Raw genomic sequence first — 26,954 nt, forward strand, 5'->3', positions numbered from 1 at the left:
CCCGGTAGTGCCCCCAGTAGCAATATCCCCCCCTGGTAGTGCCCCCAGTATTAATCCCCCCTGGTACTGCCCCAGTAGTAATCCCCCCCTGGTACTGCCCCCAGTAGTAATCCCCCCCTGGTACTGCCCCCAGTAGTAAAATTCCCCCTCTGGTAGTGCCCCCAGTAGCAATACCCCCTAGTAGTGCCCCCAGTAGCAATACCCTCCCCTGGTAGTGCCCCCAGTAGCAATACCCTCCCCTGGTAGTGCCCCCAGTAGCAATACCCTCCCCTGGTAATGCCCACAGTAGCAATATCCCCCACTGGTAGTGCCCCCAGTAGCAATCCCCCCCTGGTACTGCCCCCAGTAGTAATCCCCCCCCTGGTACTGCCCCCAGTAGTAATCCCCCCCCTGGTACTGCCCCCAGTAGTAATCCCCCCCCTGGTACTGCCCCCAGTAGTAGCCCCCCCCCTGGTACTGCCCCCAGTAGTAGCCCCCCCAGTAGAGAGAGATGTAATAAAAAAAAAAAAATAAAATAAAAAAAAAAAAACTTACCTGAAACCCCGCTCATGGTCCCGACGCTGCTACTGGCTCCTCCGGCCGCTTTGCATTATGGGAGAGATGTCGTCATGATGACATCTCTCCCATTACCCACCGCGGGAGTGGGAAGATGGCTCCCGCAGTGGGAGCAGCAGCAGCCGATGAGAGTCCAGACTCTCATCGGCTGCTGATTACATCAAACACACAGCTGCCGTCACTGGCGGCTGTGTGTTTGGCACTATGTAGTGCTGACCGAACTCCGTCCGGTCAGCGCTACACACGCGGTGCAGCTGTGTCACAGAGACACAGTCTGCACCGCGGCCCGCATGGTACGCTACTCAGCTGCGTACCATGCGGGAATGACTCGAGTATAAGCCGAGGGGGGGCTTTTTCAGCACAAAAAAATGTGCTGAAAAACTCGGCTTATACTCGAGTATATACGGTAATCAATAATTCATATACCACCATAAATTAAAATAACTTATTTCTACACGTGATAGACAAAAATAACTAAAAAGAAAAATGTATACACATATAATTTTCAGTTAGGTCCAGCAAACCCTTCATTGGTCACCATTTGATTCCCATTCAAATATATAAGTGCAATTGGCCGTGCAATAACGCATTCAATGGTCTTTTTGAGGTAGTCAATAGACTTATTTAAACAGCAATGGGTAAAATCCAATTCATAGAAAGAACAGACTAAAAGCATAGAAGTTTTTTTCAAAAGCATAAAAATATTTAAAAATGAACAAAATCAAATGCTTATCTGAGGAAATGCAAATAGTTCATGAGGCAAGAGGAGCAGCTTCCCAACGTGTTTCATCTACCTAGGACTTCATCAAGGTGATTACATACTATAGAGTGTAAGCTTGCGAGCAGGGCCCACTTTACAACCCAGTCTTGTTCTATTAATGTTGATTCAAATTGAAAAACGCAACGGAAAATGCTGCGCTATATAACAATAATAAACATATGGTTATCTATAAAATATGCCAGTCGTTTGAACCAGTTAATTAATATATATATATATATATATATTATATACATACACACACACATACATACACATACTATCACTACCCAGGGCTAAGGGGAGATAACAGAAGTGGGACCACAGAGCTGAATGTGGAATGTGAGGTTGGAGCTGCTGTGGCTGGGCATGTGCAGCAGCTCCCCCTTGATAACTGACTTTGTTTTGGGAGCTGCACCATCACGGCCGTGGGTAGCACAGAGATGGAGACACAGCTGTCTCCATCTCAAAAAGAACAAAAAGGGTCCTGCTAATAGAATAAAATACATAAAAGATGTGTTCAAAAGGGACTTCTCAAAGAAAAAAATATTTCTTGGCTTTAAGGGATTACACCGATATTGTCAGTTTAGAGTTTTTTCTTAGCCACGGGACAGAATACTTAAATTTGTTGCATACACACCAGTGCTGGGTACACAATATTGAAGGTGATATATTGTTCGTATAGCTGACAAAGGATATATCATACCACCCATTTCATCGTGCATACCCACAGTATATCTTTGAACAATATATTGCATAGCCCAGAGGTTCCCAAACTCGGCCCCCAAGGCACCCTACCAGTCCAGGTTTTAAAGATATCCATGCTTGACCACTAGTGACGTAAATAGTAACTCAGTCAATTTGATTTAACCACCTGTGCTCAACCATGTATATCTCTAAAACCTGAACTGTTTGGGAACCTCTGGCATAGGCTGTGCTGAAAGACAGATGTGATATATAGTACAGAGATATCTTTCACATTTTATGTTGTGCACACATGACCAAACAATTGCATGTTATGCTGTTCGCAGGAACCATTGCAAATTACATCAAAGCTGTGAGGGCATATTTTAATGGTTCTTTTGGCCAGACATATCAAGCGGCCAATTGGCCTAATACGAAAAAAGGCAAATTTGTCAAGCTCCCAATAGGAGGAAGTCAATTCAGCATGAAGTGAATAGCGCCGGGAGGGAACTATTCAATTAACCGGACTGTTAAGCCCGACTAATAATTTCTCCTCGCACCCTCCTGGGTGTTTAGTTGCGAGAACCAGCATTCTCCGAATTAAGTGCCTACCGCGAGGCTGTTAGCGCTGTGCTAAGCCGGAAATCAGCCTCGCGGCTGGCACTTTAGTCGGATTTCTCCTCACACTCATTAGTCGGACTAAACAGAGCACTGAACTGAATACATCCAAGAGCTCCCTTCCAGCGCTATTCAATTCCCGCTGAATTGAATGGCCCCCTTTGTTTTTGTTTTCCTACTTATAATGGACACTGTTCTAATTACATAACTTATTGTTTCGAATATTCAAAACAGAAAAGGAAGAACATGTATAAAGCGTTGGTAGTACTGAATACACTGGCGTAACTACCGCAGCTGCAGGGGGTGTGGCTGCTATGGGGCCCGGACCGCCTCCCGGGCCTGCCCCTCCCCATGCATCTACAGTGCCAGGACAGTTGTGGTCGCGTCCTCCAGCACTGTGCTGCGCAGGGCAGGGCTCTGCCTCTACTCATTGATGGATACTGGGAGGTGTGGCCGCCTCCTCCCTGCAACAGTCAGTGAGGAGAGATGGACCTGGAGTCAACCGGGAGAGGCACTTTAGTCGGATTTAGCCTGTCCTGTACAGCACACGCTGAAGGCGCAACCATATTATGCGCCTGACTGAATACATTTGCTGATCGAGTCCATGAGACCCACTTCTTACGGCCACACATACAAGGAGGTGACTGATGCAGCAGAGCATTCCCTGCATACATTCTCCCCTGAAACTCCAAGCTCACCCACTTCTGAGTAGCAATCCCCACCGCTGCCAATGTTATGGGGGGCTTAAGCAACAGAGATATACATCCCATGTGTTACAGCAGGTTTAAGGAAACATGACCTGAACTTTAGATAAATGTTCCTTTCATGCCACTACTTAACGAATTTGTGAGGAATTTATTAAAGTATAATAACCTGCACAGATCACATGAGAACATACCTGATATAGTAAACTACTGATTAATCAACTGCAACTAAAATCTATCATTGTACAGAATACATTTTATGTATCTATACCAATACATAAATCTGAAGATGTTAAAAGCCAGCACTATGGCTATGTGAGGGAAACTGTACTATATGGCTGAGATTACCAGCATTATGTGGGTGTGTGAGGAAAGCTAAAAGTACTATGCAGATGCGTGAGGTGACCGGTCCTATAGGTCTGTGTGCAACTACTACAAGCAGTGACTCTCCTCATGTGACCACAGAGCCTCCAACATGGGTTATGACTAGAATAGGGGGCTGCAGGGGACCGGTGACGTCACACCCACATGACCAGCACTGAAAGGGGAAGAGGCAAGTATGAGCACGGGGGGCCAAAAGTGTCCCCTCGCGGGCTCGCTACGCTCGCCATGCTTCGGGCACGGTGGCTCGCTACTCTCGACACAAATATTTATTCCCCCTCTATGCCCTAGTGGATGGTAACACAGGAGCGGTCCAGCCTCCTGCACCGATCACGTGTTTGATACGTCACTGAGGTCCTTTAGCCACATAGGATCTAGCATCAACCCTCCAACATGACCTCTATCATCAGGTACATAATGCACTGCTCCTGGGCTTCCCATCTAATGTATAATTGTAGCCACCTGTGCTGAACTGGTTAATTGATGATAAATGTGTTTTTCAATACAGGTGGCTGCAATCAAAAATTAAGATGGAAGTCCAGGAGCAGAGCATTATGTACCTGATGGAAGGGGTCATGTTGGAGGGTCTGTGGCCAGAGGACACGGGGAGAGGCTGCACCCCGGGGGCAGCAGGGTACACAGGGAGACAACGCACTCACTGACAATATATCGCCTCTTCTCCAGAGGACGGGACACGAGGTCATGCACCACCGGACAGGGAGCAGCTATTCCAGCCACACAAGGCACGGGCAGCAGGACACAGTAGTGGTACTGTGGGTATATCTATAGGTACTGTCTGCCAGTCCTTGTCTCGCCGCGGCCGCTGCCTGTGTGAGACCGCCCCGCGTGTGACGTCAGAAGCCCCGGCCGGCGATGGAGGGGATGTGGCCAGTACCGGGGTGATGACATCACAGCAGCGCGGGGCAGCACGGGAAGCTGTGGCCTGTGTGGGGGATCTGTTGACTGGGGAAGAGAAGAGTCGGTATACTGCCCGTGAGTGTGATGTCTCCCTGTGTCCCCTCAACCCCCCTGCGTGCAGCGGCAGGGGACATCCGCATGGGTCCCTGTAGTACCGGTACATAGGCAGCCGTGGAAGGGAGGTTACGGTGTCCCCTGCGGCTTCCTGTATGTGACAGAGCCCGGGCTGCTGCTGTTGCGTATCCCGTACCCCCGGTAACTCTGTACTGCTGTAACCTAATACGTCACCCGCATTGTTGTTTTCCGGAATGATGGTTCGTAAGATGTATCCTCTGGTAACAGGAGAGTCACTGCTTGTGTTCCAGACCCAAAATGGCAGCGTTTAGTGTTTTTGTACACAGCCTCATAGTACTGGCTTTTAATATCATTATATCAATATATTCTTGTATGTACTTCAAATATGTATTTTGTGCAATGGGTAATTTTAGCTAAATTTCATTAGTCTTTTACGGCATCAGTCGGTCTCTTATAATGGTAGTACTGAATACATATGGACCATTCCATAGAAAGTAAAACCAAACTGACCACAAATAATGTACTATAATCACTGCTTTTCAAGGTCAATTTTGGTTTAAAAAACATTAGTGTTCCCTATACTGATAAAGAGATATTTGGCAACACTAACTGCTAATCCTGAAGGTAGCTACAATTGGAAACAAATGCACATGAATAGCAGGATTTCAAGAGGAAGTTTAAAAGGTTTATGACTTTAGTACATTTACTACTAATATATATAAAACGATTAACTGTGACTTATGTCCATGCTGCATTACACAACGAAACTGCACATCCCTTTCCGTCACACAGGTTGTCCCACTCCGTCACCACAAAACAATAGTTTTTTTGTACAAAGAACAAATGCATAAATATTTAGATTAATATATTATTAAACCATTGGGTCTGCTTACCCTAGACAGGAAAAATCAGAGCCCAGCCGGTCTGATTTCAGAGACGTTTAATATTGTATTACCTCGGAAGGATTTTGTATTTTGTCTGAGTCCCATTCTGTCAAATGTATAATGTAATTTTTTTTTGCAACAATTACCAACTTTTTTTTTTTTTTTTACTTTGTTTTACTAGAATCAACTTTAAGCTTTAACTAATTTATGATAAAAGAAAGTTCTAAATTCATTATTCAGTCTTATTCATGGAATGTAACTTAATTTTAAATGTATCCAAATGTCCCGTTCCATCACATGGAATGGCCTATTTACTAATCGAGTCCTTGAGACTTCAAGATAGGAGCGCTGATGTGAACCAGGCAGATGTAATGTATGAACGGTCTACTGACCTTACTGATAGTTGTAGCTGTCAATTTCGACAGCTGCAGCTGTCATTGCCTGATGCATATCGCTGTCACGACAGCCAGGGATTGTGCATTTAAAAAAAAACGTGTTTTTTTTTTTTTTTCTTATATAAACATTCTCCCTTTTCGGCAACTAAGATAATATATGCTGCCACTCAAGGGACCTGCCTTGCCACGCTAAATGGGCGAGCAGGTCCTGACAAATAACGCCCGTTGCCTGCTGCTTCTTGCATTTCCATTCAGTCCTGTAGATTTTGCTGATGCTATGTGTATAACATACAAAAACTGCAAACTGGCAATTTCAGTGTAGTTGTGGTTAAAAACAAATCACTAAAGGCCAAGCTTTTTTTAAAAAAAAATTTTTGAGAACATCTCTTATGAGGTTTTTTTTTTTTTTCTGTAGCTAATGTTTAATAAATAAGCAAAATAATGGGATACACAACGTCTGATAATACACAGAGGTTATCAGAGGTTGTGCATTCCTTTCTTGTTCCCTATACCCTGAAGTTTCTGCACAAACCTGATTTTAGGGAAGCGCCACGTGTGTCATACTTTCTTTTTGATGCTAATTAATGTTTGTTATTGTAGTTCATGTTAACTGACTTTTTTTTTTTTTTGTTTTTAGTAACTGAAGTAAAATTTGAATGCAGGTCGTTTCTAGTGAATAACAACATATTGGAGGAATAAGAGTATGTTGAAGCATTTATGTAACAAAAAAATTAACTTTAATTGTGACTAACTTTTGAGCTGTAAATAAATTATCAATGTTTTAATGATGCTACATACTGTAATCAAAAGTAAATTTAAGTACATAACATATATATAAATTATATTATATTTCCAAAATAAGTGGGGCAGCGAGCAAGCTCCTACTAGTGTAGTGTATGTGTGTGTATGTATAGATATATATATATATTTTTTATTGGTCAAGTCATATGCCGGGTCTCCTCAGCCTGCACCCTCCCCGTCATACTTACCAGTCCTTCTATCTTCTGGTGATTTGTCCTTTCTCTATCACTGCAGGTTGGAGCCATTTGTGTTGTACAACTACAACATGTGCCCCCACTTTCACTGTGCATATAACGGAGGCGAGACAGACAACTCTTGATTATTATATTGTAAAGTGTCATTCTATCCCCCTCCCATATAGCATCATTAAGATTCAAATATTATTGTGTGCAGACACAGAGCAGGGTCCTGTCCAACTGTATCCTTTCACTTTGCAGGATGCTAAAGCTGCAATGGCCACATTCAAAGCTGGATGTTTACAATAATCGTCAAGTTACATGATTTGGTTCAGCACACAAGTTATGGATACTATAATTTGAGTACAAACTCACATATATAAAAATTTTTACAGTTTAGTAGCTATCCATGTCTACAGTCATTATTTATTTGACTGAATTGATGATAATGTAATTGACCCTAATGTCCACCCATAAAAGTGCACTGTATAACGTGCATTGGCAGTAGTTGTATTTAATAGAATTTTGTTTTCTATTATTAAGTGGAGTACAGAAAAGATGAGCTGTGGAATGAATATGAGCGGCTTCCTAGACATCGCCTGCCTCCACGAGAAATTCCTCCAGATGTAAGTAATTATATTTCCTTGCTGACGAGTAACACATACATTGTCTCATAGCACTTCATGTATGGACCATGTGCTACTACCATATTGTACGTGGCCAAAGCTGCATATCTGCTATTACTATGTGTTCATAGGTTAGAGGTCATAAAAAGTAATTGTCACCCGATTTTACTGCCCTCTGCAGCTACAAATTCTGAAAACTTTTCTGTATTATATGGCAACTCTGGGCAACGTAATATTTAAAACTGAACATCACAACCCAAACTTGTAGATAATGGGCTTGATTCAGATGTGGACGCAAATGCGACTCGGTAATCGCAATTGCGAAAATATGTTAATGACTTGCTTGCCGACCAGTGCTTCGAGACGCCCACTAAAAGCATCGCCCATCCGCCGCTCACGCACAAAACCAGAAACGGTGAATACAGATCAGACGCCATCAGCCTTCTAAGTGAGTCTAAGCTATCGCAGTCATAGCAGGTCTCCAGACCCGCAAAGGACTTTTCTGCTGCAAGCAAGAATGCAGTGGCCAATTTATGGACTCCCTAAAAACAGTGATTAAATGGCCTGAAATTTTGTGTCAAACAAGTGTAGTTATTACAACTCTCTAACCCAGTGATTCCCAACCTCGGTCCTCAAGGCACACTTACAGTCCTGGTTTTAGTGATATCCATGCTTAAGCACAGATGGTTAAATCAAAATATTTAAGGTACTAATTAAGTCACCTGTGCTCAACTATGGCTATCCTTAAAATCTGGACTGTTAGTGTGCCTTGAGGACCGTGGTTGGGAATTCCTGCTCTAACCACCTCTGACAATTTCTTTCTGTGGAGACGGAAATTGCATTATTTGCTGGAGTTTCCTCTTAATGGCTCACATTTTGGATTTTGCTAGTTGATAAACTGCTAATATGAAAATGAATTGCATTTCTGGAAACTTGTACTTGATGCAATATAAACATATATTTCAGTGTTTATTTTTGAAATGTTGCAATAAAGCTGTCATTTTAAAATGTTTTTATCAGCAATGACCATGTTTTCACTTGTTTTGTTTACATCTAATGCTCTCTATTCTTCATTTGGATATGCTAAATGCGACTGTAATGTTAATGTAATGCAGGAATGGCCAACCTGTGGCTCTCCAGCTGTTGTAAAACTACAAGTCCCAGCCTGCACTGCTTCAGTTTTGCTATTAGGAAATGCTAAAACTGTGGCAGGGCATGCTGGGATGTGCAGTTTTACAACAGCTGGAGAGTCACAGGTTGGCCAGGCCTGATGTAATGGGTTCCGATTTGGAAAATATGCTAATTATTTTGTGTTTTTCTTAATTTTAAGCAGGAATTTGATTTTTGAAAATAAAACAAGTTGCTTTTGCCTTTAAAACAATTGCCGCTTTATATCCCAAGGGTCACATTTACATAGGTTCTGATTTTGCAAAAGTGCAGAATATTATTACACTTGCCTTTGTGTTAATGCAGCTGAGTTATTTTAGGCTGAGTACGTGCAAAAGCTGCTGTGAATGTATTGTTTAACCTTTTAGAGTTTTGTTTACTAAACGGATGTTTTTTTAAAGCCACTAATCAGTGCTTTTTTGTTCACAAAATGTAAAACTGTAATTTTATTAAGTGCAAAATGTCTTTTTTTATTTTATTTATTTTTTTACTTAATAGCATTGCTGTTTTAAGTCTGTGAGCAGAATTGCTTAAAATTGGGGCCTTTGGAAAGCCATTGTTCAGTATATAAACCCATTAGAGCTTTAAGGGAGATGTTGTTATACTTCAAGCCCAGCTAATTTTCCTACTTTTCTTTGTGTGCTAAGGGGGAATATCACAGAGTGGTAAATGTAGTTAGAAGGCCAGATGATGAAGCGTGTCATCGTTATGATGATTACAATGACCCAGATTACAGAGATTACGAAGAAGCTCATGGTTATGAAAGACGAAGTGGACCTTATAGAGGGGTATGTACTTGTTGAGAATGCAGTATATCTCTTAGGCTTTAAGGACACTAAATTTTAAATGCAAACTGCTTTTTCTAGTAACATTCATTACCCTGCATGAAAATTCTTTGACATTGGAGATAAACTTGTGCTAGCGTGGGCAAGTTTGTGTGTTATACACAGCAGATTGCCGAATTCAACTCCATTGAAGAACACAGCTTCTCTGAGTGTGAAATGGTTATGAAGTTTGCACTTGCATGCATTGCAAGTGTAAATACAGCTAGAAAAATCTTGGATTATAGAAACTTAATTAGCAAATAGCAACTCGCACTGATCAGTCAGACTGAATTTCCAACTTTCCACTCGCACCTCCCTGAGGGTGAGAGATGGAAAGGAAAATCTTTATTTGAAGGTTAAAATGTGGTAACGCTGTGCTGAACCCCCTTGGACGCCCCCCTAATGACCAATTAGGCAAATGGAAGTACCTAATTAGCTTATTTAGTCCAATAATTACGTGTCATTTTTTTAGGTAAAAAAAAAAGTCCTCAAATTGCCCCAAAATCATCTTTTTCGTTAGTTTAGGCACCCCAAATTTAGTACAATTTTTTTTTTCTTCGTTAAAAAATAATTCTTTTTTTTTTCCATTTTTCAAGGTGCTCTCAAAATACCCCAAAATCATCCTTTTTCCTACTTTTTTGCATTTTTCATTTAATTTGTTTAAGATTAAACAAAAAGTTTGTTTTTTTATTAATTTCTTGCATTAAAAAAATAAAATAAAAAAAATAGCACAATCAGCCATTTGATACCATTTCAAAACCTACAGTAACTTCCTAATGGTCACAAACAGCCTTCTATACAGTCCAGCTAACAAACCTTATCCATTTTGGGGGTTCCAGGATGGTCTCCCCACATTTTTATACATTTCTCGCAAATCTCATTTGGCGGTCAATTCGCACCCCTCCGCTGCGAGTAGTGCGAATAGGCATTTTTAATTGGATTGGAGAATTCTCAGGAGCGCGCTTTGCGGCGATGTGTGCGAGTTTAAAGAAACAAACATGCTACTTTCAATTCGCACCTAACTGGATCGAGCCGTTAAATTGACTTCAAGAAATAGACATGCTTATATTTTATGAAATTTTCCATGTTATTTTTCTCCCATTATCCATAGTGGTAGACTTTCTAAAACAGGCAAGTGGTGGTCTTGCCAATAGCATCCAATCAGTTTCTGTGTATCATTTTCTGAATGTAGTAGAGAAATGATAGCTAAAATCTGATTATTGCCATGGATAACACTTCCACTTTTCATTTTAAGAAGCTTTAGTAAATTTACCCTATAGTGTTAAAGCTGGTGACTACGAGATAAAACTTCATATTTTAATTATATTAACCATTAAGAATTAAAATGCAAATCCACAATCCTCTACACATACGTTTTATCGCTCAGACAAGCAGACCAAACCTCTACTAAAATACAAATTTTTAGCTAAAGGAAGTACACAGGTAGGGTACGGGAGACCGGCATTCGGGATGTCGGATATCAAAAGACCGACAGTAGCATCCCGATTCTCAGAATTCCTCCCTTCCTGCATCCTAAACCTCCAGGTTAGTGCCTGTGCATAACCCCCTGGTGGTGCCTAAACCTTACTCAACACACCCCCATCCCCCCACCCCCCGTCCTGTCCCTTGGCTAGTAAGTTCCATACTTGCGATAGTGCTGCCGGAATTCCAGCGTCAAGATTCTGGCGCCGGCTTGTGGCGCATGTTGGAATTTCGCCCGCCAGCATCCCAATCGTCGATAAAGTAACTACATCACATGTGCACGTGTAGATTTGATGTTCCTGTGATCTGTTCCTCTTTATGTTTGGATCAGAGGGGAGACTGGATGGGAAAAAGTTAAATTTACTTTTGTTACAATTATTGGACCTTATTCAGAGTTGCAAGGAAATAAATAAAAGGAGTAATTTGCACAGTCTTGCACTGCAGGTGGGACATATTTAACTTGAGCAGAAATATTTGTAGTTGGGAAGAGATATATCAAATCTTAATTCTAAATGTAAGTGTAAAAAATAAAGCTGTGTGTTTGCTTCATGCAAGTGTAGTCATTTGCATTGCAACATGGTTGTTCCTGGAGCAGATTGCTCCTTGTTTTATTTCTTTTATTGATGTGCTCCAACTCACTGTGCACAGGGGCGCTGAGAGGGGGGGGGGCAGGTACAAATTACCTGGGCCCAGGCTTGCTGGAGGGGCCCGGCGGGGGCCATGGTCTGGCACCGCACCCCTCCCTCCTACATCACAGCAGCCCAGCACACACTGCTGTGTGCTGGGCTGCAGTGGGAGATTGCTCGCAGCAGCTGGAGCAGTCTCCTATGCCTATGGGGGGAGCGATCGTGCTGATCGTGACCCCCATTGGCTGTGTGCCAGTGAAGCGGCGCTGCTAAAATGTTTTTTTTTATTCTGTGTTTTTTTCCTAAGGGGACGTGGCCACGCCTCCCCTGATTAGGCCACGCCCCTGTTACCTGGGCCCGCCGTGGCTCTTGGCTGCCCTGACTGTGCACATGCCAGTTAAGATTCCTGTGAGGTTCCTTCTCTTGTGTCCAAAAACAGAAACGTTGGAGCATATCCTGCTTTGATCACATCTGCTCATGGGCACATTCCCTAAAATGTATAAGTTGCAGAATAAAGCTAAGTGGGTATTTCAGATGTCGTGTTCATTTATGAAAGATATTTACCTAACTAGATAAAAGATAACCTTGTCTGTTTAAAAAGAAAAACATACGGTGCGATTGTTCTGAGGTAAAAATCTGGACTTGTACCTTTGACGGCAAATAAATCCTAAGTAGTGCTATGGAGAACCAATATTGTCTAACAGGTATTATCAGAGACCACATTCATCCTTCTGTATGCATGTGCTTCTATTATTTGGCCCAATTTCTGTTTGTTTGTCTTTTCCATTCAATAACTTGTATGTTTTCTCTTCCATTACTTGTATGATATTCTTAAAAGGTGATTTATCAACAAGAAATTAGTCGCTTATACTATGTTAACAAAGGATTACATTTATTAAGAGCTTCATTCTGTCATTAAATGCAAAGAGGCTTCACTGTTAAAATTGACAATATGTACACATTATTCAAAATAAAGGAAAATTAGACATTCAATGTTAAGCACATGTAACCACATAGATAACATATACCAGAAAATGTATATTTCACAGGAACTGGTTGTTAGAGCAGTTGTGCCATGATATTCATACACTTTACAGTCCCACATTCAAGAGTGCTGTATAGCTCAATAGTGGGTATAGTAATAATAATTATACCCGGTATTAAGCTTAACCGCACTTGATTGTGGGACTTTATACTTTGTGTTACTAACAATCCATTCCACAAAAAGTACATATCCTCTGGTATGTGTATCTATGTGGATAACATTAAGAAACCACAAACAGTGTTTTCAATTGATGAAACTACTTATTTGCAATAATCTCTAATTTTATTTAGAATTTTAGGTTCTCTATAATAAATATTAGCTTTAATTATGGGGCCTCCATGCATTTGACAGACTACAGTTAGGAGTAAATCTAATAATTTTTTAACGCAGTGAAAAAAACTACTTTCTTGTTCATAACTCTCCTTTTGAGATTCTTAGAAGTGTCTTTTCACTAGCAACAGTATTTGGAAATTGATAATTAAAGGTGCAATAAAAACCATAGGCATTTGTGGTTCTTTGATCTCCCATATTCTTAAAAGGTGTCGAAGTTTAATGTGGAGCAATTCAGGTAGAGCCCTGCTCCAATGTAAAAGCAGATTGAATTTGTAAAGCTTGTATGAAATTGAAAAGTCAATTAGAAATACAGGTTGCAAAAAATATAATTAAAACAGAACAGCAAAACAGAATCTATATATGTTTGGAGGATACATTTTATAAATATATGTACAGAGGCAAAGATGGTGCTTACTGTTAACAAGTGCAGAGATTTATTTATTTAACTTTTTTACACCAGGGGGCAGATTTACGAAGTTCTTTATTTTTTTTTAAAATGTATTTATTTTTTAAAACCGCCAACTTTGAAAAACCAACCGATGGATTTATAACAGCAACAGAAAAATAAAGGCTAAACTAGGCTCCTATTAGCCTTTATTTCTGTTGCCGCTTTAAATCCATCAGTCAAAGCTGCCTACCACTGGCTGCTTTGAAAAACTGACTGAATATTAATCTGTCCCCTTGGTCTAATGGATTTTGTTTGTTTTGGTTTTTAGTTTTGTGGAACGGATACTTCACATACATATTGTTCCACTTTCCTGCTGGTAACCAACATCTGAATGTTTCCTGTCCACTGTGCATCACAAATATTGCGCTCTAGGGGTAAAAAGATTGTAAGCAATTAACAAGTAAAGTGAACAGTTTTGCTTTATCAACTTTACCACAGGAAGATCGAGGATACAGATGGCCAAGAGGTGAGCCCTTCATGAATCGCCACCCAGATTTCGGGTAACTTTAATTTTATCATTTGCTGTTTATTACTTTTCTTTGTATTTTCTCTAATTTTATCAGTCTGTAAACTATATCCTGCAAGATATATACATTAATTTGCACAATTCTACTATATATCTTTATCTTTAAGATGAGCATTATTTCAAAAGAGGTTCTTCCTTAAAAAACGTTCATAGCTTAATAGTTTTATTTGTTATAGAAATTAAATGTATTTTGAAAATATGCTCTTTAAAAAGTAAGACTAAAATTATCCCATGTAAAGCCTGTAGTGCCACTTTACCATTGTTTTCACAGTTCTTAAAGAATTGGTAAGTCATTGCCTTTTATTTATTTTTGCTGTAATATTCCAGAGCTTGCAATCCCTTGACGACTTGCAGGACAGGTGTGGGAAAGCTAGCATACTGAACAGATCGAAATTAAAAGTGTTTTCCAGTTTGAAAATGTTATTGGAAAAACTGGTGAACACTGAACTATGGGCCTGATTCAGATTTGGGAATAGAGTAAGATAGAGCAAGTAACTATGTACCTGGTCAAACCATGTTGCAATGCAAGCAGTGCAAATACAGACATTTGTTTTGCATGTGGTGTAAATACTGGCTGATTTTGCATGTAGCCCTCAAAGGGTTGGATATGATATGCTGGCGGCTGAAATTCGGGATATCATAGTTAGGATTCAACATATCCCCCCCACAAATGCGGGACAGCTTTGTTGCACTGTAATTTAGATGTCAGTTTGGGCACACCCCATCTAAATCTCTCTGCACATTTATATCTGCCCCAACTGCAGTGCAGCATGGTTTTACCAAGATACACAGTTACTTGCTCTTTCTTACTCTTTTCCCAAGCTGAATCAGTCCTTATGTGCTTTCCCTTCATAGTTCAGGCTTCACTCTAGAGTTCTGGCATCAGAATGCCTTTTTCCTCTCATATTTTAGAATTTAATTTTACAATATTCTTAGGGTGCATACACACCAGGACGCTATCTGCCCGATTTGGCGAAATCGGGCATATCGTGCAGTGTTTATGCCCGATTTGCATGGTCGCATGCGATATTATGTGATTGCCCATGCTGCACGGCCAATCACACGATATTCCATGTGAGGCTGTACATATTAATGAAGGACGGAACAGTGATCGTTCTGTTTTTCATTAAATCTTAAGTGTGTACCGGCAATCAGGCAATGTCCAGGGTGAAGACATATCGCCCTGAACATCGGCGCGATAGCCGGGCGTTTAGGTGTGTACCCAGCCTTAGGATAGTTCTAGGATGTCAATGTATGTAGTGTTGTGTGACAAATTTGTAAGTTCACAATATAGACTGATGCAAGGTAAAGAATACCCTTCTCCAAAGGAATATCCAAGAACAAAGGGCAATCTATTGTCGGCCATACACAGTGCGATATTGAAACGTCACGATGTGTTGTACGATACGGTAGTATAACATTAGTTGGAGAAATACTAATTAAGTATTATAGTCAGGTATAATTAATATCAAGCCTGAGTAGTGGCTTACAATATTTCCACAGTAGAAATTGGAACAAAGTAACCTCACCACCACTGATCTATTGTGAAACTCCCATTTTAGTGTGAAATTCTGCCTTTTATAGCCTGCCAGAATCAGGACAGTTGTGAGGTATGCATACTTTATATTTCTGTGCAACCAAAGAAGTACCAACAATGGTAGCATATGGGGCAGCTGCTGTGGGATCCATAGCTGAAGGCCTACATCTAAGTGTGTTTTATCCTTGGGCAATGCACAAGGGAAATTATAAAATCTTATTTTTGGCCTACAAATGCATGATTATGTCCCTCTGTTTATCTGTTGGAGATTCAGCTTGTGAATGGGTTCATTTCCTCCTTGGTTAAGAAGCAGAATCAATATCTGGAGTTTTAACTTTGTTATACAATTTGAGAATAGTTAGTCTTTAAAGCAAATATTGGATATTTAAAAAAAAAAAACAAAAAAAAAAAAACTAAAAATAATGAAGTTGATAAAATAATTTGAACCTAATTAAAAAGTATGATTTGCTATTGTGCAGCTGTTGAGTGCCACCTTCTCTTTGTACCAGTTTTCCGAAATAAACCTATTATGCTTAAAAATTTGAATAAAAACATCTGGCTGAGATGGTTATCAGTAAACGTGCATAAATTAATTTCTCAAGTGTTTGCATATAATTGCCAGAAGTATTGTTAGCAGCTATCTCTATTTTTGTGTTTTTATAGTCCTTGAAGTCTACTTTAAAAGCAGTGAAATGAAGGTGCCTACACACTAGACACGTGGTTCCCAAACTTTTTTAAATTGTGGCGCACTAGTGCATCAGAATTGTTTTCACGGCACCCCTAAGCCAAACGTTTGTTATTGAGAAATTCCGAAAAAAATGTAGTAAAGTGAAGTATATTCTGCTTACCTGTCATCCTTAGGATCAGTTATGTGGTGGTTGACAGGTTTGTGCTTCTGTTTGTCCACATATTTACATTACATTGACCATAAATAATTTGATTTAGTGCTGGACCACCAACCTGAGGCACCCCTGCAAGTGTCCCGAGGCACCCCAGGGTGCCGCGGCGCACAGTTTGGGAACCACTGCACTAGATGATATTTTACACGATTCGTTCAATGTCGACGCATCGGAATGACAAATCGTGTAAAATATGTCCAAATCGTGAGTGTCCGCTCGCGATCACAATGTCGATGCGCATACCCGTGGGTCGTACATCGCATCTTCAGATCTTGCCTGCTGCAGGTACTATTTGCCAATCTCGTACATGATCCGGCGGCATATCATACAGTGTTTATTCCTGTACGATGTGTCGTTCATATCAGCATACATTGCTTACAGGCCCCCCCCCCCCCCAAAAAAAAAAACATCATCAGCCTGGGGGGGGGGCAGACACAAGTAAGTGGCCCAGTTCCTCCACCAGTGCATTGTAATGGAGAAAAGACACATGATAATAGCCTCTGTGAGTAAGGTTTGTCTAATGTGGGTGTGCTTTAAAGAGTCAATGAAATATATGAAAAATTGTTATGTCAAAGAGCTATAAACAAATACAACAACCAGCCCCATCCCAAACCAGAAACCATTCTGGTGACCCCTACAAAATGCTCACAGCACCCTAGTGACGGATATACAATGCAGGAACCATTCTACTTTCCAATATACTATTCAGGGACCATTCCTGTGACCACTATACAATACAAGGACAATTTTTGTGACAGATATACAATTAAGGGTCCATTCTAGTGACTACTATACAATGCAGGGACAATTCTAGTGACCAATATAGAATGCAGGGATCATTCTAGTCACTGATATGCAATATATGGTACAGTCTAGTGACTGGTATAGAATGCAGCGACCACTTTAGTAACCGACAAATAATGCATGGGCCATTTTAGTGACCAATATATAATACAGGCACAATTTTAGTAACCGTTACAGTATATGATATAGGGACTATTGCAGTGACTGGTATACAATACAGGGACCATTCTCGTGATTATGATTTATATAAAGTATGGTTAATACCCCCCTCCTTCAGTAAAAAAAATAAATAAAAACATTACAAATATAGCATAATAATGTATTCTACTACTTGTTAGTGAACAATAAGCAAATATCCCACGTAGAATATCTGCATTATGTTCATAGGTTATGAAGCAGCAGCACATGTACTGTTTTCATTAATAAGTTTAAAGGCGATGGAACGGCAAATATCAATTCATTAAAATCCTCATATGTGAACTTATAGGCCATAGTCCAGCAAGAGTTTAGCACATGTAACAGTGGTGGCCGCAGTGGAAGTGTGAAATACAGTTTAGCAAAAAATTAGTAAATATACAGATGCGTCCTCATACATCTAGCCTCCATGGGCGTTAAACAGTCCTTCTAATCGCACCATGCCGTAACTCTGTAGTGCCGAGCGTCGTTTTCTTCGGGGTCCATAGGGATCCACAGGGATACCATGGGGATATTATGGTTGGAAGACCAGGCACCAAACAGTTAAAGCTTCTACTCCCAGAATTCTCTATATATAACTTAATGTAATTGTCAATAAAAGCCTTTGACACTTATGAAATGCTTGTAATTTTACTTCAGTATACCAAAGCAACATCTGACAAAGTCTAAAAACACTGAAGCAACAAACTTTGTGAAAACCAATACTTGTCATTCTCAACTTTTGGCCATGGCTGTACACTATCAACCGGGCACCCACTGCTCCAAGGGTGCTGGGGGTAGCCCCGGGCTATCAGCCTAGGCCTGGGGGGGTCCCCAGGGAACCCCGGCCTGAGCTTACTAGCAGTCAGAGTTGATTCTTCGGCTGGGGAACCCGGTGAAAGGTCTCCCCTGGCTGTGGCATTAGCCCCCCGCTAGAAAAAGTCCGGTGCTGCTTCTGTATAATACAGGGGGACTCTGTTCAATTTTTTTTTTTTCCCCCGTATTCCGAGATTCATGACCTTGACCAGCCCAGTACTGGTTGCGCTAAATACAGGGACCCCTACATAGTTTGTCCCCCGTATTTTGGCAACCAGGGCTGGTTCTGACTAGCCCAGTGCTGGTTGTGCTTTAATATGGGGGACCTCTACGAAGTTTGTCCCCCGTATTTTGCACTACCAGCACTGGGTCACTAAAGCCCGAGGCTGGCTGCTCTTTTGGGGGAGGGTAATGTTATTTGCATGCATCTGTCTGCTATCCTGCACGATCTAAAGATTGGCAAGTCTTTAGATCTTGCACGATAGATCTTCTGACACATCGTGCAGCTTTAGCTGCACATCATGTCCTGGAGTGTCAGGGGGCTGCCAGGAAGAGTTCAAGGGAAATTGCTCACGATATCGCATCGTGAGCACATCGTCTAGTGTGTAGGCACCTTTTAGTGTCACCATAGTTCTGCCCTAAAAGCCGATATTTCCAGTGTGTCAGGGTGACTTATTTCATTTTATGTTGCTGCATGGATACATTGCAAGACCTAAAAGCCACACTCTGTCTCAACCACTGTAAGATGATATTTTCAAAGAAATATTTGTAAACCACAAACACAGAATTTGCTATTATGGAAAGAAATGTCCTTCCCTGTTTTTGTTGTTGCTCATAAGTGGACATAGCTACCAGTTTTGTGTGTGATGTATGTGTGGTCTTGTATGTGACATACAGTGCATCCGGAAAGTATTCACAGCGCTTCACTTTTTCCACATTTTGTTATGTTACAGCCTTATTCCAAAATGGAATAAATTCATTTTTGTCCTCAAAATTCTACACACAATACCCCATAATGACAACGTGTAAAAAGTTTTTTGTTTGTTTTTTTTGAGATTTTTGCAAATTTAATAAAAAAAAAAAAAACACTAAGAAATCACATGTACATAAGTATTCACAGCCTTTGCTCAATACTTTGTTGATGCACCTTTGGCAGCAATTACAGCCTCAAGTCTTTTTGAATATGATGCCACAAGCTTGGCACACCTATCTTTGGGCAGTTTTGCCCATTCCTCTTTGCCGCACCTCTCCAAGCTCCATCAGGTTGAATGGGAAGCTCTGGATGGGTCCTCTCGAGGACTTTCACTGAGTTGTCCTGAAGCCACTCCTTTGATATCTTGGCTGTGTGCTTAGGATCATTGTCCTGCTGAAAGATGAACAGTCGCCCCAGTCTGAGGTCAAGAGCGCTCTGGAGCAGGCTTTCATCCAGGATGTCTCTGTACATTGCTGCATTCATCTTTCCCTCTATCCTGACTAGTCTCCCAGTTCCTGCCGCTGAAAAACCTCCCAACAGCATGATGCTGCCACCACCATGCTTCACTGTAGGGATGGTATTGGCCAGGTGATGAGCGGTGCCTGGTTTCCTCCAAACATAACGCCTGGCATTCACGCCAAAGAGTTCAATCTTTGGCCCGTATTCAATTAGGCAGTGAAAAGTCTGTGCTGGACTTTTCGCTCCACGTCGGAGCTTTTCTGGGGATAATGTATCGGTCCCGTGCCTGCTTTATCCCCATATTCAATCTAAACTGAGCGAAAACGGGACGCGGCGAATTTGGATCTATGTAAGAAAATGGGATTTTTCAGGAAATGTGCCTGGGACCCCCCTAAAGATGTCCAGACATGGGGGATCACTATGGGTACCCCAGTTTTTGCCTGCAGAAGAAAGTTGGGTTTTGAAATAGCTGCAGCAGGTGTTGTTTTTTTTCCCAACATTGAAGAAGTGATGCAGAAGAGCACTTAGTATTTTTTTTTTTTTTTTTTTCATTTTTTAAGTGGTCCCATCAAATTTGGGGTACATGAAAATGGGTACTAGCATATTTTTAAGTCCCTAAAGTCATTTTTAAAAAATTCTGCAAAAATGCACCTGCCGCTAATGGCCTATTCTAGAAAACACCTGCCGCATGCATTCTTGGAGAATACCCCTGAACCTATTTCCCTATTTTTAAACACTTTTCCCCTTTTTTTTTTTTTTTGTTCTTTTTACCAAGGAGTGGCTTCCGTCTGGCACTCTACCATACAGGCCTGATTGGTGGATTGCTGCAGAGATGGTTGTCCTTCTGGAAGGTTCTCCTCTCTCCACAATACAATGCTGTAGCTCTGACAGAGTGACCATGGGGTTCTTGGTCACCTCCCTGACTAAGGTCCTTCTCCCCCCGATCGCTCAGTTTAGACGGCCGGCCAACTCTAGGAAGAGTCCTGGTGGTTCCGAACTTCTTCCATTTACAGATGATGGAGGCCACTGTGCTCATTGGGACCTTCAAAGCAGTAGATATTTTTCTGTACCCTTCCCCAGATTTGTGTCTACAGACAGTTCCTTGATGTCATGCTTGGTTTGTGCTCTGTCAAGTGTGGGAGCTTTATATAGGCAGGTGTATGCCTTTCAAAATCATGTCCAATCAACTGAATTTACCACAGGTGGACTCCAATTAAGCCGTGGGAATATCTCAAGGATGTAATGGATAGGCCCCTTTTACGTATTTCATGATATACCAGTGACATCTAGTGGACATTAAAGGCATTTTATTCTCCTATTGGTAATTCAGCTACCACTACAACTTGGGAGAAGTTTACTGTAGTGTGGTTTTGGCCTCCAAACCACTGGGTTTACTATTTTGCGGTTTGGTGGGTGTTTCAGAATGGGGCAAATTGCAGGAAAAAGATCGGGCCAGTTAGAGACATCATGCATTTATTATTTGGGCAACCATTATGTATTAAATAAGATTGGGAAAATCTTTAATTATATTATTAAAGCAATATTACTTAATACATTTTTTTAGGGGTCAAAATGAATGCATAATTAGATTAATTATATTAAGTTAGCCAGTATTAAATAATTGTTAATAGGACCATTAAAAATTTCTAACAGGGCAAAAAATAACTTATGATGTGCAAAACGATTACATTTATAGTAATTTAAAATATTGTTTGCCTCATCGTAAATACATTACAGAAAGAAAGTAACTTGCATATAAAAAAAAAGAGATACAATGCAAGTTTAAATGAAATTCCAGATAACCAATTAGTTTAAACTTCTTCCTGCAAAATGGTATTAATTAATATAGCTACAGCATATTCTGTAGCTCCTTACAATTGATTTAAAAAGCACAGATAATACCCAGGCTTGTATAAGAGGAACCACCTCGCACTCTTACAATCTGTCGACACCTAAGCTCAAGGGGGATTTTAGATGTTTTCTCTGGCTTTTCAGCTCGCAGCCTCCTGTGGTGGAGAGCAGAAAAGTGCGAAAAGTCTATGGTTGCAGCGCTCCAAACTACCATTTGGGTGCCCTAACCGGGATTTTAGACCGGTTTAGTCGATTTACATGGCTAAACCCTATCTATTTGGGCGTGACTTGCATGGGTGGCCAAAAACAATTGAATATCTCCCTCTGACCTCCTGTCGCTTTAGACAGGACATAGGGCACGATAAAACAATTTAATCGCCCCAAAAGTGTGTTTTGACACTGGCAAATTAAGGAGCAAAGGGACATATACATGATGGTTAAGCTTTTTTTTCAAAATATGTCTTCCTAGTTTTGGAAATAGAATCATAAAATGTTGATAGACTAGTTGTGTCCTATTTAGTCGGCCTGCTTTTAATATTAATATGCTAAAGACAGACCATCTTATCATAGTCTTAATTCTGTAGAGATATGTAATTCTAATCACAATTTTCAATACAGTGTTATAAAGGAGAAAGATATAAGGGCAAAACATGCAATGCCTGTTTAAATTGCTGTACATCTCTTACATGTTTTGTAACCCAAACTTGGGATCACTGTCCAATTTTAGCAGGAAAGTCAGATTGGTTCATGACTAAACAAGATAACTGCTTCAGTAGTCTGTACTTTGTATGGCCTGCCAGTTTCCTGTCCCTTTTTAAACCTTTTTTTCTTGTTTCATCATACTCATGCATTTATTTAAATTGTTGTAAGAGGAAATCAATGAGGGGTGACCGACATTAAATTTAACCTGTGCTCTATATCTGGTGCTCTTGTCCTGTGATAACTCCTTTTTGGAATAATACACTCAGCCTCTTAGAAACCCTGTAGCAAAGGACCCTTAGGTAATCTTGCTATGCTATTCCCAGCCGACCTCTTTATTTTCTTGCAATGTAGCTGCAAATATTTTTGCAGCTGCCAAATGCCTATTAGCCAGAAATTGGAAGAGCGTGTCTCTGTACTCCTTCTCAGTGCTTAACAAAACAATTTGGCATATAGCAGCCATGAACAAAATTGTATATTACCTTTATGACAGAGGGCATACGTTTAACCAAATTTGTGATGTCTGGCTCTTCAGAAAATTCAGATCTTTCTCCTCCTCTGCTACACCTTGATATCCCCCATACTTGGCAAGAAGTATAACTATACAGAGAAATTTCATGCACTATCTGCCAATATAGTCAAATTAGTATTTTAGATCTGTCATTCTCTAGTTAGTCTTTCAGGAATCAGGAGTCATCAGCTCCTCCCCCACCTCCAGTTCTCTCTCTTCCCCCATTTATCTCTCTTATGCCAACCCGTGTTCTCACTCGTGTTCGTTCTCTCCTTGTTCTCTCTCTCTCCATTTTTGTCTTTCTGCCTCTTTCCTCCTGTTCTCTCAGTCTCTCTCTTCCTTGCTGTCTGGTTGATGCTGTAGTCTGATATATTGGTTCTGGATGATATTTTAGTCCAACCTTAGATCACTAATGCAGATATATTGTTATGTGCGTTCTGGGGCGGAGCATTTTGTCCTGAGTCCCTGTAGGACAACCCTGAGAGGAGGGGATGTGGTGACCATGCAACTGCCAGTGACAGCTAGGAGGGTAGAGAAGGGACGAGGCCTCCCTACAGCTCTCTACTGCGCATCTGTTTGACATATGCTTTACATAATAAACTAGTAAATGGACTCTGTGTCTGCCTCATTTCAGCCCCCTCCTGTCTCATTATACTTACCCCTTGTTGTTGGTCCTACTCTGTACCGTCATTGTGGCGCACTCTTTCATGACACACCTAATGTTTACAGCACACACAGTGGGAGCTGCAGCTGCAATAAGGTCATCACGCAAACGCGATGACTTAATTGTCATTAGGGTCCAATTTTATAATGGACTACACAGGGATCAGCGCTGCATACCCTGGGGGGGAAGGTATTTTTTTCACAAGACCTAACAATGTGATGCATTCAGACCACACAATGTATTACATCACAAACATAATCATTAGTTGTTTACTATAAGTATGTTTTTCTATGATGTGATACAAGTCACTACTTTTCTGTGTTTACAATATATTATTTGAACTATGCGTAGTTGGTGACTTATTTTCTATTACCTCAACATGTACTGCTGTGATGTGAGTGCTTCACATTCTTTGGTTTTCTGGTTGGCGAGAAGTAGGCATGCCCTACATCTTTAATGACTCTCTCCCCACATGTTCAACACCTAGATACCTAGATTCTCATCCCTGTAGATGGCCATTACTCTTTTTTTTTTTTTTTTTTCTACTTTTGTAGCCTTGAAGATCCGATCATACACTGCCATAACCTGGTGCTCCTTCTGGTAATTGTCTTCTCGTGATTAACTTTGTATTTTTTCTTTCTTTTTTCAATACCCCATTTACTGTTTATCTGTAGCTTTTTCCTATTTAATTTTATGATCAAAATGAAAAACTTGTTAAAAAAATATATATACTCAGTACGAAGACACACAGAATGTCTGTCGGTTTGCCTAATTTTAACCTACTTAAGCCAAAAATGTTACTATATTTCTGTCCGTTCCAAATCCAATCAAAGTCTGTTGATGATGTGAAATAGAGCCAGGCATTTATGCACATCACTCATCCATGACATGATCGTGCACCAGGAATACTAGGTCCTGATTTGCACCCATGGCAGATACATAGTGGTTCACGTCTCATCCTGAATTGCAGTATTTGGAAGATTTTGCCCTTGGTGTTTGGACAGAGCTAGCATTTTGTGGGTAAATGTATCTTGTTACACAGCGTATGTTTTCAGTCTGCTTCCATTGAAATCAGATAGGTTAAAATAGCTTCTTCTGCCATTGGTCACCTTACAGTGTAATGCAGTAGAGGAAAATTATAGCAGTCATCTTTCTGAAGAGGGAAAACTTGATTAATTTTATTAAATTAACTTGCTTTGTTCCCGCAGTGGACAATGATTGTTTTGTTTCATGAAAGCGCTTGTGTATGGCTTACAAGATTACCATATTGTCCTTTGCTTTGTATATTGCATCATATTTTATTAGAGTGTTTTATTTGAGCTGTATTTTATATCATTTTATGAATTTTACTCCTTGTTTCAATGTCCAGCAGAGGGCAGCAGCATGCTAAATATTGGCTTTTAGTGAGTAATTCAGTCAATTATTTTAAAACCTTCCACATGTGGTTAAACTACTATTGCACTTTTGTAGAGCTATTTGTTGTGTCCTGCTAATAAAGATTTACATATCTTTTATAATGATAATATTTGGTTATGCAGGGTGTTGGCCACAAAATCTAGCATATTGTAACTATTTTTATTCGAGTTTACGGAAGGACAATATTACAATTCTGTGTTAAACAGTTGCGTAATTAGAAATGGTAGTTCTAGTTAAAGAAGGATAAGGCGTCTATATAATTGTGCAAGTCAGTATTGCTATGTATTCTATGCTATCATTTTAAAATGTATTTGGTTTTAAGCTGGGTACGCACTAGGCAATCCGTTGTACGAAATACTGTTCTGACATAGATCGGAGCCATCTATTGTGCGGACAGTATAGTGCGTACGCCTGATCACGCAGGTCGTTCATCGCATCGTCCTATCTGCGCAGCATGGCATGTCACATACACCGCAGTGTGTACGGGTGGTGCGATGTATCGTTAAATCGCGTCATCCAATTACTGAGTACACAATAGTATTGTGTGTACCCAGCTTGACTCTACCACAGTTTCTAGGTTGCTTATATATTTCTGATGGTTTGCACCTGTAATATTATTATTATTTTTTTTTCTATGTAGGTTTCTAAATAACCATAAACAGAATTTATGAAATAGTAAAAAGAAAAGATGACTGCACAAAGGGGTTTTTTTTTGTTTTTTTTTTACATTTTTGATGAGTTTTTATTTATACCTTCCTGGAAATTGTATTAAATGCTGTGTTGTGTTTCTTGCTTTTTATGAAAGCCTTAATGTCCTCCTGGCAGTATTATTTATTTCTATGCACATTGGTTCAGTATACAGCTGTTGTGTGGATACAGAGATATCCAATTGCATCATAGAGAGACACCTCTGAAAAGTGGACTTTGTTCAAAATCACAAGAAGAAAAGCAGAAATATTAAGCAATACATGTAATAAACGTTGTACGAGGCATATGTATACCAATAAATGTAAAGTCAGTGAGAAACCCTATTTAGGGATTATGTGTCAGCCTCTTCTGATGCCTAAAAAAACAGGCTGACTATTCTTTAGCTGTTCTACAAGATTTGGAAGTGATGAAAAGCAGCAGTGTTGCTCATATGGGGCCTTCTTCAGATTTAGCCACAAATGTAACTGTAAAATGCATCTGAAAATAAGTTTAATTCTTGCAACCTATTGCATTCTGAGTTGAGCGCATTCTTAAGCTGGGTACACACTTTTTCGATTGCAGGCTGATCGGATAAAACTGTCCCGATCAGCCGGGCAGACTGTCCCAAGTTTGAATCCCCCCCCCCCCCTGTCAGCCACGTACGCACTGTGCAGACATAGCACAGTGTGTACGGGCTTCTATAGGATCGGGAGGTCGAACCGATAAATATTAAACAGTACATAAGATGCGACCTCCCGATCGTTGCAGGAGCATTAAAAACCATTTATCGGCTAGCGCTCCTGCATCGGGACAGCATACACACCTATACAATCCAATGGCCGTTCTCTCGATATTGGATTAACGGCCCGACGATTGTATAGGTGTGTACCCAGCTTAAGTCTGCAAATCCAGCTCCCTCCCATTGCAAGTACCTTGGTCAGATGCAGCAGAAATACAACAGGAGGTGTGGCTTCAATCTAGCTACCAAACATGGTAAAAATCACAGTGCACAACGCATACATATAACAAGTACCCAAATGGCTTGGAGTATCTGAAATGCTAAAAGGACCAGACATGGATATAAATTACTTTGTGTACAACAAGTGTTCTGTATTGTGTAATTTGACTCTGCAATCACAGTTGCAGCAGTTTAATATATTTGCATAAATGGCTGTTTTTTAGACATTTTTGTGCAGTTAGGAACAGCCTGGAACCGTTTGCAGCTTGCATCAGGTATTCAATACCCCCAAGTCAGGTTCCCCAAGGCATGCGCGATCATTTCTTTTCGGCAGCCATTTTGCCTACAATTTTTTTGTCTACATGCCCTTAATGTGCTTCGCTAATGTCTATTCGTCTCCCACTGACCGGCTAAACGTACAGATGCGCAAATCCAACTTGCGTGTGAAAATGCATGTACACAAAATAAGTGCTTGTTCTAC

General features: G+C 40.5%; 2 protein-coding genes across 6 annotated transcripts in view; one reads left to right on the top strand and one right to left on the bottom strand.

The window, feature by feature from the left end:
* The window catches only part of ZCRB1 (zinc finger CCHC-type and RNA binding motif containing 1), a 40,516-nt gene extending 35,945 nt beyond the window's left edge, over positions 1 to 4,571 (bottom strand). Inside the window, exon 1 of one of the 2 annotated variants that reach the window (XM_088457967.1) lies at positions 4,363 to 4,571. The gene's annotated coding sequence lies outside the window, so the exon portion shown is untranslated. Of the gene's footprint in view, positions 1 to 4,358 lie in introns of both variants that reach the window. The other variant, XM_088457958.1, reaches the window with a different exon arrangement.
* The window catches only part of PPHLN1 (periphilin 1), a 114,709-nt gene continuing 92,255 nt past the window's right edge, over positions 4,501 to 26,954 (top strand). Inside the window, exons 1-5 of one of the 4 annotated variants that reach the window (XM_088457944.1) lie at positions 4,605 to 4,692; positions 6,609 to 6,672; positions 7,492 to 7,574; positions 9,389 to 9,529; positions 13,938 to 13,999. In XM_088457944.1, the coding sequence (XP_088314070.1) occupies position 6,672; positions 7,492 to 7,574; positions 9,389 to 9,529; positions 13,938 to 13,999 (287 nt within the window). In that variant the 5' untranslated portion in view covers positions 4,605 to 4,692; positions 6,609 to 6,671. Of the gene's footprint in view, positions 4,693 to 4,762; positions 4,873 to 6,608; positions 6,673 to 7,491; positions 7,575 to 9,388; positions 9,530 to 13,937; positions 14,000 to 26,954 lie in introns of those variants that run through there. The other 3 variants (XM_088457950.1, XM_088457938.1, XM_088457929.1) reach the window with 3 other exon arrangements.

This window comes from Taudactylus pleione, unplaced genomic scaffold (genome assembly GCF_031769625.1).
Source record: "Taudactylus pleione unplaced genomic scaffold, aTauple2 ptg000041l, whole genome shotgun sequence".
NCBI lineage: Eukaryota > Metazoa > Chordata > Amphibia > Anura > Myobatrachidae > Taudactylus > Taudactylus pleione.